This window comes from Kogia breviceps, chromosome 8, assembly GCF_026419965.1.
Source record: "Kogia breviceps isolate mKogBre1 chromosome 8, mKogBre1 haplotype 1, whole genome shotgun sequence".
In the NCBI taxonomy this organism is placed as follows: domain Eukaryota; kingdom Metazoa; phylum Chordata; class Mammalia; order Artiodactyla; family Physeteridae; genus Kogia; species Kogia breviceps.
Window position 1 is genome coordinate 21,275,810 of NC_081317.1, and position 13,694 is coordinate 21,289,503.

Consider the following 13,694-nt stretch of genomic DNA (forward strand, 5'->3'; position numbering starts at 1 on the left):
ACCAAAGGGAATAATTTCTGGATGTTTAATACAGGAATTGTTTAAATAATTGTTATTTATATTATGCAGACGCATTGGTGGCTTGCTTTTCTTCAGCAAAGGCTGAGGTTGTTCCCTGCAGAAGTGATCCTTACCCCTAAACATTAAATATCTGTCGGAGCACTGTTGATGTTATAACTTTTGTAGAATAGTTTGGGGATTAGGTTTTATCATCTAGTAGACTGAAATATTTGTTCTTAAAAGTTGACCGAGCTTGGGGGCTTCCCTGGTGGCGCAGTAGTTGAGAGTCCGCCTGCCAATGCAGGGGACATGTGTTCGTGCCCTGGTCCGGGAGGATCCTACGTGCCGCGGAGTGGCTGGGCCCATGAGCCATGGCCGCTGAATCTGCACGTCTGGAGCCTGTGCTCTGCAACGGGAGAGGCGACGGCAGTGAGAGGCGCATGTACCGCAAAAAAAAAAAAAAAAAAAAGTTGACCAAGCTTGGGAATTCTCTGGTGGTCCAGTGGTTAGGACTCCATGCTTCCACTGCGGGGGCCCGGGGTTTGATCCCTGGTTGGGGAACTAAGATGTTACAAGCCACGTGGCACTGCCAAAAAAAAATTGACCGAGAGCTGAACAAACTACCAGTTGAAATAGGTTGTTTTTAAATTTATACACGGTGTTTATTGTACTTCCTAGATATAAACATTTTAATCGGTGAAAAGACCTTATGGTTTTACAATGAAAAGACTAGACTGACTTGTCTTTCAGCTTTGACAGTTCAACTCTGGAATTGGTCAAAACTCTTATCTGAGAAAACGTCTAAATTACTTAAACAGTAGTTGTTGAAGAAATAGTACACATTAAAGATCATTTTAAGGATTAATGAATGAAAAAATCGCTTCTTTAAAGGATGTGACCAATATAGAAATAAATTGCATCTTTGTGTTCAACTTCTAAAAATACACATCTATGAAAAAGTCAGGGAGTGCTACGCAATTATTTGCACGCAAATACTTAAAAATATACTATAGGACTTCCCTGGTGACTCAGTGGTTAAGAATCCGCCTGCCAATGCAGGGGACATGGGTTCGAGCCCTAGTCTGGGAAGATCCCACATGCCGCGGAGCAGCTAAGCCTGTGCATCAAAACCACTGAGCCTGTGCTCTAGAGCCCATGAGCCACAACTACTGAAGCCTGCGCCTAGAGCCTGTGCTGCGCAACAGGAGAAGTCACCACAGTGAGAAGCCTGCGCACTACAGTGAAGAGTAGTCCCCACACCGCAACTAGAGGAAGCCCACGCACAGCAGCGAAGGCCCAATGCAGGCAAAAAAAAAAAAAGTCATCAGTCCCTTATAAAAATATATATACACTGCAAAACTTAACATAGTATACCAAAATGTATTTAAAATATACTAAATATACTTAAAAATATACTACAAAAACAATGTCAGTATTCACCCCTAAATATGGTTTTAACACTTCAGATGTAACATCTCAGAGAATTGAGTTTCATTCAGAAGGGTTGTGGGATTATGCCCCCAATTATGTGATGGCAGTCCTCTTTTTTATAACTAACAATCATGTGGATGTTCAATAATTTTTATTTACTATTAAGTTCACTTCCAACCTTTAGATTTTATGATTCTTGAGGACTTCCCCTTAAGTGCCTTGATATTCAGATTAAGTAATAATAGCTTTTAATATTTTTAGTAAATATGGACCATTATCCAAGACTTGTTTTATTAACAGAATATTGCTCTTGCTTTTCAGCGGGGATCTGATGAGCTTCTTTCTTCCGACATCGTTAACGGACCTTTTACCATGAACAATTCCACTCGTTCTGTAGGTGTGTATGGTGAGTTCTCATTTTTTCAAAATCTGAGATGTTTTCTTTCTCTGGATTTCAAAAATTTCTTTTCACAATGTTCTTATTTTGCTCATCTTATAAACGTGGAGTGCTATGATTTATAACAAAAACTAAAATTTGTGGCAGTGAAGTTCATATAGATGAAATTACTAGTTACAGCACTCTTAAATTTTAAGCATTAATTTGGATTTAATTAGATAATTCCTTTTTTGACTGACATTCTTTGTTACATAGTTGTGATAAAATTATCAGTAAGTTGGTGATCTAGAACTATTGAGTAAAAGAGCTAGATTTAAAAACTTGTGTTGAATGATGGTGGATTTAGAGTAGAAGTATTAAAACTATAAGTTCACATGATTTTAAAAATAAATGTTCTTGAAATTTAAGGACTGTAAAATGAATTGGAGGAGTGCAATACTTGAGAGAGAGTGAGCAGTTAGGAGGCTATTGCTGTATAGGAAATCCTAGTAAGGGAGGAGAATTTGTACTATAGCAGTAGTAGTTGTGAAGGAGAGAATTAGAGAACTTAACCGAAGGTGAAATAATTGATGGTAATTGTTGATTAATCGAATGTTTGAATAAGGAATTGTGGTGCCTTCATTTATATTAGAAAGTACAGGAAGAACAGGGTTGGACAGTATGGCAGGTTCAGTTTTTATTTGTCTTTTGGGTTTTTTTGGCCACATGGCATGTGGGATCTTAGTTCCCCGACAAGGGATCGAACCCACACCCCCTGCATTGTAAGCACAGAGTCTTAACCACTGGACCGCCAGAGAAGTCCCCAGATTTTTATATATTGATTTGAGGTTCCTCTGGGGACATCCAGATGGAAGTGTGAGATAGGTAGTGGGTTCTGGTCTCAACATCATAAGAGAAATTTGGAAGTCAATATCATATACACTTAACAACTGAAGCCATGAGAGTGGAGAGTCTCAGAAAAGGTGAGATTTTTATCCAGATGTTTTGGTGTTATAAGGAGTTAGGGAATGAGTAGACCTCACTTTCCACACCCTGAGTTGCATGATGTTTGGGAGAGGGAACAACCTTTATGTGAAGACCCTATAAGAGAAGTGAACCAGGTTCAGTTAAGACAAAACATGTAAAGAAAATCCAGTGAAGAGATTAAGAATGTTTGGGAATTGGTCAGCCATGGTACATTGCTCTAGAAGACTAAATGGAAGGATTTTGTAGGCAGGACAGCAGCAGGGGGTTTGTTCATGTGGAAGTGTGAACAGGGTACTTAGAGCAGGAGATTAAAGTGGCTTTCTCAAAATTGAACTGGCATCAGAGTCACCCGGAGGGCTTGTTAAAGCACAGTTGCAGAGTCCATCCTCAGAATTTCTAATTCAGTAGATCTAGAGTGGGTCCTGAGAATTTGCATTTCCACAAGTTCGCAGGTAATGATGATGCTGCCATATGAGGAACCACACTTTAAGAGAACTGCTGAATGAAGGAAATGCTAGAAATCTGAAGTTCCTAAACCTGATTATCCTCTTGATCTGGTAGGCTTTTAAGAAAATGTCGGCCCTTACTCCTAGAGTTAACAGTAGGGTGGGACCCATGTGTTTGTTCTTTTTTTAATAAATTTATTTATTTTTAAATTTATTTTGGGGTGTGTTGGGTCTTCATTGCTGTGTGTGGGTTTCTCTTGTTGCAGCAAGCAGGGGCTGCTCTTAGTTGCGGTGCATGGGCTTCTCATTGCGGTGGCCTCTCCTGCTGCAGAGTACGAGCTCTAGGCATGTGGGCTTCAGCAGTTGTGGCACTCAGGCTCAGTAGTTGTGGCCCACGGGCTCCAGATCACAGGTTCAGTAGTTGTGGCACACGGGCTTAGTTGCTCTGCAGTGTGTGGGATCTTCCTGGATCAGGGCTCGAACCTGTGTCCCCTGCATTGGCAGGAGGATTCTTAACCACTGTGCCACCTGGGAAACCCTTGTTCTTATTTTTAAAACTGAGGTCAGCTTGTTCAATCATGTTTACAAACGACTGGGATGCATGACCAGAAAGACTGACATCCTGGTTGATTGATTACTTAGGAAAAGAAGTATGACTTGTGAGTTTAGCTGGCATCAGTAGTCTGCTATGTTTTGCTTTTATGTTTTCAATTTCTTCTTGTATCCCATTCCATTCTAGGTTCAGTGTTTTTCTTCTTAAAGCACATCCTCTTTAGTAGCTATTTCAGCACAACTCTATAAATGGTAACCTCTTAGACTGACTAAAAATGTCTATTTTGATATTACTATTAAATGGTAGTTAGCTATTTAGAATTCCAGGTTACAGTTATTTTCTCTCAGTACTTTGAAGGTACTGTTTTAATATTCTTTTGGCATCTGTTGTTGAGAAGTCTTTTGTCAGTCTAGATTATTATTTTGTCGATAGTATTAGTTCTCTGTAGTTGTTTTAACATTTTTCTCTTTAATTTTGTTCTGTGGTTTCTCTAGCCGTGTCTAGGTATGGATCACTAGTTCTCAACCCTGGATGTTCACTAAAATAGCTTGGGAAGCTTTGAAGAAAATACAGATACCTTGACCTATTCCACACCAATTCCAAAATTACAGGAGGGGGAAGAAGGACCTAGGCACTGTTTTTAATTTGTTTCTAAAGTTTCTTAGGTGATACATGTAAGATGCAGCCAGGGTGACCATTGCTGCAGACTTACTTTCATTTATTCATCTAGGAGTGACCCTACTTTCCAAAGAATTGTTTCCTTTGGGGACTCCAGTTAGACATGTATAGGACCACCTCATTTAGTCCTGCAATTGTTTTAACCTCTTACATTTATTGTCACCTTTTTCTCATTAAGGTCCTGTATTTTGGATAATTTCCTTGAAATGGTTATCTGACTCACTAATTTGTTCAGCTTTGTCTAATATGCTGTTTAATCCTTCTACTGAGTAATTGATTTCAAGGCATATATTTTTCATTTTTCTCTGTTTTATTTGATTCATTTTTAAAGATGATCTAGTTTTGTTATTTAGAAAAACAGTATTATGTTCCTTTCTTATGGTTTCTGTTGCTTTTTTCCCCTTTTTTAATTATTTAAAACAAAATTTTTATATTCTCAGATTTTACAATTATGGAGTTCTTGGGGGTGCTAATATTACTGGGTTTTGTATCTGCTAGTATTTACTTATGGTATATTATTTTTCGTTGATTCATAATTTTTGGTGGTGAGTAATCTTTGGCTGAATTATTTTTTTCTTCTGTGAGAATCTTCAGGGAAGTTTTGTGTTTGCTAGACTTGCTAGGGTATCACCAGCCCCTAACATGTTCTAATGTATATGTTAATTTATTGCTTTGGGCATTCCTACCAGAAGGGAAGAGAAAATTAAAAATCCAGACATTTACATTCAAATCTATGAACAGAGATAGACTTCCTTGTTAAATACCTGTGATACATGGAAAATTTCTAATTTTAGTTTGCCTTTTATGAGGGGATAGCCTGCTGAAGGGTTTGCCTATTGATACCTAAAAACTTTTCTTTTTTTAGGTCACCTATACATTAAAAATATTTCTGTAATATTTGATGCAGTATTTGTAATTCTCCAAAAGCTTCAAAAACTAAAGATTTTGGTACTCCATTCCTTGACTTCTTTGAATGAATATTTCTAATTGATTTTAAACAAATTGCGTCAGAAAGTTTTTAGGGCTCATTTATAAACAAGTTAAATCCCTTTGTAAGTTACTTAAGTAGTTCTTCAAAGACAAATAATTTTAAAAATCACATTGATAATGCATAGCTAAAAGAAAGCCATGTATTGTGTTCAAAGATCTTTTTTGTATTCAGTACAGTCTTCATCACAAAATTTTTGTAGTTCAGTTAATCTAAATGTGGATTTTTAAAATATTTGTAAAATTTGACGACTATAATTTTTCTTTCTATCTGTAGAATATTGCTTGTTTGGTAACAAGTTATGTGTGCACCAAATCGATTGCAGATACATGTCTACTTTATGGGACTGTCAGAACACTGTTTTTGCCGTGACATCTTGCTGCACCAAAATTTATATTTGTATTATTACCCCAAAGAAGTTTTATTTTTAGCTGAGTTTTTTAAACTGAATTTTCATTAGTGTCACACATTTCACTTTTGATAGAATGACTTCCCCAAAACTTTCCTTTGATTCCATTGAAAGTATTTAATATTATACCATTATTGGGTAATAACTGATTTTCTAATGTTAGCAGATGATGATAAAACTGATACAATTTAACTGTTTGCAAAGTTCTATTAGTGGTGTCAACATATTAACACCTGACACTTTATTGTTTACACATGGAGAAGAAACATTGCAAGTTAAATTAATTCAGAATTACAGATTTATGGATTTACTATAAGATACAAAATGGAATGATTATAAACTTAATTGTATTTCATGTGTAACTGGCCTGTAATTCCCACATTTTCCACAGACTGGCAGCCTGGCAGCCAAATGAATAGCATAGATAGCAGGTTGAATACTGATGGAAGGAGTTAGGAGCTGTCCTTAGCTACTTGTGTCCCACTGCATTTCTTCTTTTTTAAAAAAAAAATTTTTTTTTAATTTTTAAAAATTTTTAAAAATTTCTTTTCAAATTGTTTTCTTTTTTTTTTCTTTGGCTGTGTTGGGTCTTTGTTGCCGTACGTGGGTTTTCTCTAGCTGCGGCAAGCAGAGGCTACTCTTCATTGCAGTGTGCGAGGCTACTCTTCATTGCAGTGTGCGGGCTTCTCATTGCAGTGGCTTCTCTTGTTTCAGAGCATGGGCTCTAGGCGCACGGGCTTCAGTAATTGCAGCATGCGGGCTCAGTAGTTGCTGCGCACGGGCTTTAGGGCATGTGGGCTTCAGTAGTTGTGGCGCACAGGCTCAGTAGTTGTGGTCCGTGGGCTCTAGAGTGCAGGCTCAGTAGTTGTGGCTCATGGGCTTAGCTGGTCTGTGGCACGTGGGATCTTCCCAGACCAGGGCTTAAACCCATGACCCCTGAATTGGCAGGTGGATTCTTAACCACTGTGCCACTAGGGAAGTCCCCACTGCCACTGCATTTTTCTTTTTTCTTCCTTCCTTCCTTCCTTCCTCCCTTCCTCTCTCCCTCCCTCTCTCCCTCCCTCTCTTCCTTCTTTCCTTTTTAAATCAAAGACTCTGTGTGTTGTCTGAAAAAGTCATGAAGAGATTCCGTCTCACTGGTTAACACTGGTTAACATTTCAGATTTAATCACTGTACATGTGGTTTGTAAACTACTAGATGAGACCATGGCAAAAACTGGAAGTTAGAAAAATCAATTGGATCTACTAAGCCTATTCTAGCTTATTTCAATGCAACTGTTAATAATTTTTTTTCAAAAGAGAAGATGTTAAACTGTACAGGTTGCTAGAACAATGATGCCAAATTGTGACTATCCCAGGCAAACTGGTCATTCTGCTTAGATATTAATGTTCCTTAAGAATGTCTCTTAGCCTATAATGGACATATGAACTTTAAATTATTTTGTGTAGTTCTAGAACAGCCCCTCATTCCCCATTCTTTCCCCACAAAATCTTAGGGATTCTGAAATGTTGATCTTTTTGTGTAATTATTTTTCCATCTGGGAATATGGCATGTGAGTCCATGGTTTTAGGTCTTATTTTATGTCCTTTGGTAATTATGAAAATGTTTTATACTTTTCTACATAAATCGTATGCTTTTCCTCCTAAATTTAATCTTAGGAATTATGGCAGAGACTGTTTTTGTTTTTGTTTGTTGAGTACCCCAATACTTTCTATTTTCTTTAGCAGCAGAGCTCTAATTTTTATCTGGGCACATTGCCACCCAGATTAAATGACTGCTTTTCCAGTCTTCCTTATAGCTAGGTGTGGTCATGTGATTAAGTGCTGTCTAATGAGATATAAGTGGAAGTGTTACTTCTGGGGCATCTCTGCATGGTTTTTTCCTCTTTTATCTTGCTGCCTGTAGGAGTTCTAGCTTCCATTTGTGAGAAAAGTGCTCCAGAAACCTGCCCTTGAATCTATTGGTGAAAATTAAGCCACACGTGCCTTACCAGTAGGGGTGGTATATCAGCTCTAGCATAAAGGCTATTCTAAACCCACCCTCACAAGACTTAAAAACAAGCTCCAAAACAATTACCTGATCTTAAAGTAACTTAACTTTTTTCCAGAAAGGAGTCTGGCACTTTAAAGGAATAAAACAATTCCAGTGCTCACCATGTTGAGCATTCAATCAAAAATTGCAACCCAGAGCTAGGAGAAAAATCAGTCAACAGAAAAACACCTAGAAAATAACAGATGATGAAGTTAGCAGATTTGTACTTTGGAACAGTTATTAAAGTATGTGAAAGGATTTAAAGGAAAATATCAACACAACAGGGAGAAAATGAAAGCTAAAAATCAAATAGAACTTCTAGAGATAAAATTATAATATCTAAAAAAAACATGGCATGGCTGTAACAGCACTAATATTCTGTAAAAGAAACGATCAGTGAATTTAAAGACAGCAATAGAAACTAAAATACACAGACTAAAAAAAAAAAAAGACTGAAAAAGAAATGAACAGAGCCGTAATAACCTGTAGGACAAAATTAAGTGGTCTAAACATGTGTATAATTGAAGTTCCAGAAAAAAAGTTGGGGGTGGGGAAACAAATATATCTGAAGAAATAATGACTGAAAATACTCCAGATATGGTGGAAACTGTAAAGCCACATATCCAAGAAGTTCGGTGAACCACAGGCAGGATAAACACAGTGAAAACCACACCAAATCTCCTCATAATCAAATTGCTGAAAACCAGGAATGCAGAACAAATCTTAAAAGTAGCCAGAGGAAAAAAGTCACATTTATTCAGAGAAACAAAGATAAGAGTAATGAGAGAATGCTTGCCTGAAACTGTGCAAACCAGAAGACAGTGGAGCAACATCTTTTAAGTACTGAAGATAAATACAATGAAACTGAAATTCTATATCCAGTTGAAATATTTTTCAAAAATAAAGTTAAAATAAAGCCTTCTTTGAGGTACACAAGAGCTGAGAGCATTTGTTAGTAACAGACTTACATTTTATGAAATGGTAAAGGAAATTCCTCAAGCTTGAGGAAAATGATACCAGGTGGAAACTTGGGTCTACACAAAGTGGATATATGACTTTTCTTTCTCATTTTTTTGGTTAATTTAAAAGATAATTGAGGGATTCTGGGAAGATGGTAGAGTAAGAAGTACCAGGAGTCTGTCTTTCTACCTAGACAACAATTGCACTTGCAGAATCTGTCTATAACTAATTTGGAACTCTGGAGTCTTTTGAAGGCTTACAAGTTCCAGGGGAAGACTTGGAAGGTAAATTGTGGTTAATTTTGGTCAATTTTAGCTCTTAGCGCAGTAGCAGCTACCCATCCCTCACCCTCAGTCACATGGCAGGCAACTGTGTGGTTCCAGAGCAGCTTACAAATAAGAGCCAGGGTAGGCAAAAAGGACCTTGTCCTTCAACTTCAAGGGGTCTGTGCTCTGATTGCTGATTGCTTCTTCTGATCATGCAGGTACAGACAAAGAGGTAGGCAGTCATTGTTCTTGCATCTCCTCCTATTGTTGCAAGCCAGCACGCCCCACTCCCAATATTTGCGACTTCCAGAGCATATAAAGGGCTGGTGCTTTCCACATCCTCCTCCCCTTCATTTTCCCTTTTTTTCCCCTTTTGGGAGCCAAATATTGAAGACTAGGACATTAAAAAACAGCTGCATCTACAGGGAAAATTAGAAAGTGATAGTGCATGCCCAAGAAAAGGCTCAGAAGACACCTGAGAAGAACTTAAATTTACACCTCAAGCTGATCCTTGGCGTAAACACAGTCTAAAACAATCAAAAACAATAAAAACAATAACACAAATGAGAAAACCCCTAGAAAGGGGAAGAAGCTGATTTCCAGAGTTACCACATTCCCAAATTTGATGAAAAACATGAATATAAAACATCCAAGAAGCTTAATGAACTCCAAGTAAGATGAATTCAATGAGACCCACGCTGAGACACCTTTATAATAAAACTTTCAAAAGTCAGAGACAAAGAGAGAAATCCTGAAAGTATCAAGAGAGAATCAACTTATCACATACAAGGGATCCTCAATAAGAATACGATCAGGTTTCTCTTCAGGAACTTTGGACAGAAGTCAGTGGGCCGATATACTCAAAGTGCTAAAAGAATAAAACTGTCAACCAAGTATCCTCTATGTTTGGTAAATTTTTCTTTCAAAAGTGAGAGAGAAATTCCCAGATGAGCAAAAACTGAAGGATTTTATTACCACTAGATCTACCCTGCAAGAAATATTCAAAGGAGTCCTTTAGGGTGAAATGAAAGAACACCAGACAGTAGCTAAAAGCCATATGAAGAAATAAAGATCTCAGTGAAGGCCCTTATAAAAGCCAATATTATTCTAACAATGGTTTGTTATCTACTTTTTGTTTTCTGCAGATTTGAGGGGCTAATACATTTTTTTAAAATGATTAATCTAAAAGCTACCAAGTGACTTGGTTTGTAACTCCACATTTTGTTTTCTAAATAATTTAGGAGACAAATGCATTAAAAGAATTGTTAGTTTGTGTTTCTGGGCACACATCGTATAAAGATGTAATTTTGTGATAACGGAAAGGGGTGGGGACAGCTGTAAAGGAGCAGAGGTTTTGTATGTTTTTGAAGTTAAGCTGGTCTAAATTCAAATTAAAGTGTTATAACTTTAGGATGTTAAATGTAATCCCCATGGCAACCACAAGGAAAATAGCTATATGTTATGCACAAAAGGAAATAAGAAAGAATACTTAGTCAGAATCTTAGAGACAGAATAGAATGGTGGTTGCTAGGGGCTGGAAGAAGCGAGTAATAGGGAACTAGTTTTTAATGGGTATAGAGTGTCTGCTTTACAAGGTGAAAAGTGCTATGGAGATAGATGGTGGTGATAGTTACACATTATGAATGTGTTTAACACCACTGAATTCTACGTTTAAAAATAGTTAAGGGCTTCCCTGGTGGCGCAGTGGTTGAGAGTCCGCCTGCCAATGCAGGGGACACGGGTTCGTGCCCTGGTCCGGGAGGATCCCACATGCCGCGGAGCGGCTGGGCCCGTGAGCCATGGCTGCTGAGCCTGCGCGTCCGGAGCCTGTGCCCCGCAATGGGAGAGGCCACAACAGTGAGAGGCCCGCGTACCGCAAAAAAAAAAAAAAAAAAAAAAAAAAAATAGTTAAGATGGCGAATTTTATGTTATGTGTATTATACCACAGTAAAAAAATTATTTGAAAAAATAGTATAGAATGCTCTCTATGGAAAGCTCCGTAAGGCACAATGAGTGAATAAAATAAGATGCAAAAAGAAAAAAAGGTAGTTGACTATTTAAAGCAAGATAATATTAATATATTTGGGGAGTTATAGCATATGTGAAAAGTATAATATATGATAATAACACAAAGGATATGATAAGGGAAATAGATATATACTTTGAAAAGTTCTTACATAATACCTAGGTGTTATAATATTATTTTAAGGTAGACTGGGGTAAGTTAAAGATATGAAGTATCAATTTAACTCCAGAGCAGTCGCTTAAAAAAATGTAAACAAAAAAAGTAAAGATTATAATTTAAAAAAGAGGTTATCTGCCATTTATGTGCATGTTTTATGTGTGACATATTATGTTTTCTTGATAAATTGATCCCTTTATCATTATGAAATGTGTCTATCCCTGGTGATATTCCTTTTCCTGAAGTCTACTTTGTCTGATATTAGTACAGCCACTCCAGCTTTCTTGTGATTAGTGTTTACATATTTATGTTTTTTCATCCTTTTACTTTTAACCTGGATTTTATATTTTAAATGGGTTTCTTATTCACACCTTATAATTGTTTTGCTTTTATCCAGACTATAATCTCTGCCCTTCAATTGGAATCTTTGTGCCAGTTTCACTTAATATAATTATTGATGTAGTTGGGTTTAAGTCTTTTTTTTTTTTTTTTGGCCATGCGGTATGCAGGGTCTTAGTTCCCCAGGCAGGGAGCAAATCTGCACCCCCCCTAAGTCTTTCATCTTGCTATTTATTTCCTATTTGTCCCGTATATTTTGTTCTGTTTTTCCTTTGTTTCTTGGCTTTCTTTAGATTATTTTTTATATTCCATTTTATTTGTCATTTATTACTTTTATTCCATTTATTTCTATTTCTTGATAAATATATGTATACTAAATATATATATTCAACTAATTACAGAGCTTCAGAATACATAAAGTAAAACTAATAAACTAAACAGAGAAATAGACAAATCCACAATTACAGCTGGAGGTTTCAACACTCCTCTCTCAGTAATAGATAGTGTAGTAGATAAAAATCAATCAAGACAGTATGGTACGGGCACAAAAACAGAAATATAGATCAATGGAACAGGATAGAAAGCCCAGAGATAAACCCACACACATATGGTCACCTTATCTTTGATAAAGGAGGCAAGAATACACAGTGGAGAAAAGACAGCCTCTTCAATAAGTGGTGCTGGGAAAACTGGACAGGTACATGTAAAAGTATGAAATTAGAACACTCCCTAACACCATACACAAAAATAAACTTAAAACGGGTTAAAGACCTAAATGTAAGGCCAGACACTATCAAACTCTTAGAGGAAAACATAGGCAGAACACTCTGACATAGATCACAGCAAGATCCTTTTTGACCCACCTCCTAGAGAAATGGAAATAAAAACAAAAATAAACAAATGGGACCTAATGAAACGTAAAAGCTTTTGCACAGCAAAGGATACCATAAACAAGACCAAAAGACAAGGATAAGATGGATGGATAAAGATGTGGCACATATATACAATGGATTATTACTCAGCCATAAAAAGAAACGAAATTGAGTTATTTGTAGTGAGGTGGATGGACCTGGAGTCTGTCATACAGAGTGAAGTAAGTCAAAAGGAGAAAAACAAATACTGTAGGCTAACACATACATATGGAATCTAAGAAAAAAAATGTCATGAAGAGCCTAAGGGTAGGACGGGAATAAAACACAGACCTACTAGAGCTGTGACAAAGTGAGAGAGTGGCATGGACATATATACACTACCAAACGTAGGGTGGATAGCTAGTGGAAAGCAGCCACATGGCACAGGGAGATCAGGTAGGTGTTTTGTGACCACCTAGAGGGGTGGGAGGGAGGGAGACGTGAGAGGGAAGAGATATGGGAACATATGTATACATATAACTGATTCACTTTGTTGTAAAGCAGAAACTAACACACCATTGTAAAGCAATTATACTCCAATAAAGATGTTAACAAAACAAAACAGTGCTAGGATATCTCATACTCTATGTCAGTCAAGGCTCACCATTTTACATATGTGAAAAGCAAATTTAAAAGTGTTTTAGGCCTGCATACCGCAAAAAAAAAAAAAGTGTTTTAGTAACTTACTAAAAGACACGCAATCACTAAATTCAAGCAAGAATTCAATCCCAAATCTGCCACACTGAAGTTTGAGCTAATATTGAGATTAATAAAAATAGCTCTAAATTAAAAAAAAAAATCTGTAAGGATCCAGAGCAGGCATTAGCAAACTCTGCCCTGTGGGCCACATCCATTCCATTGCCCATTTTTATACTGCCCATGAGCTAAGATTGATTTTTACTTTTTTTTTTTTTTTTTGCGGTATGCGAGCCTCTTACTGTTGTGGCCTCTCCTGCTGTGGAGCGCAGGCTCTGGACACACAGGCTCAGGGGCCATGGCTCACGGGCCCAGCCGCTCTGCGGCACGTGGGATCTTCCCAGACCGGGGCACAAACCTGTGTCCCCTGCATCGGCAGGCGGACTCTCAACCACTGCGCCACCAGGGAAGCCCTACATTTAAAAAAAAAAAAACACATT

The 13,694-nt window shown here is 37.4% G+C and overlaps 1 protein-coding gene across 8 annotated transcripts in view; it reads left to right on the plus strand.

Moving 5' to 3' along the window:
* Positions 1–13,694, plus strand: part of PTBP3 (polypyrimidine tract binding protein 3) — a 101,439-nt gene that overhangs the window by 30,059 nt on the left and 57,686 nt on the right. For 5 of the 8 annotated variants that reach the window (XM_067040947.1, XM_059071556.2, XM_067040950.1 and 2 more), the window contains one exon: positions 1,753–1,837. In XM_067040947.1, coding sequence (XP_066897048.1) covers positions 1,804–1,837 — 34 coding nt within the window. In that variant the 5' untranslated portion in view covers positions 1,753–1,803. The remainder of the gene's footprint in view (positions 1–1,752; positions 1,838–13,694) is intronic. The other 3 variants (XM_059071557.2, XM_067040948.1, XM_067040951.1) reach the window with 1 other exon arrangement.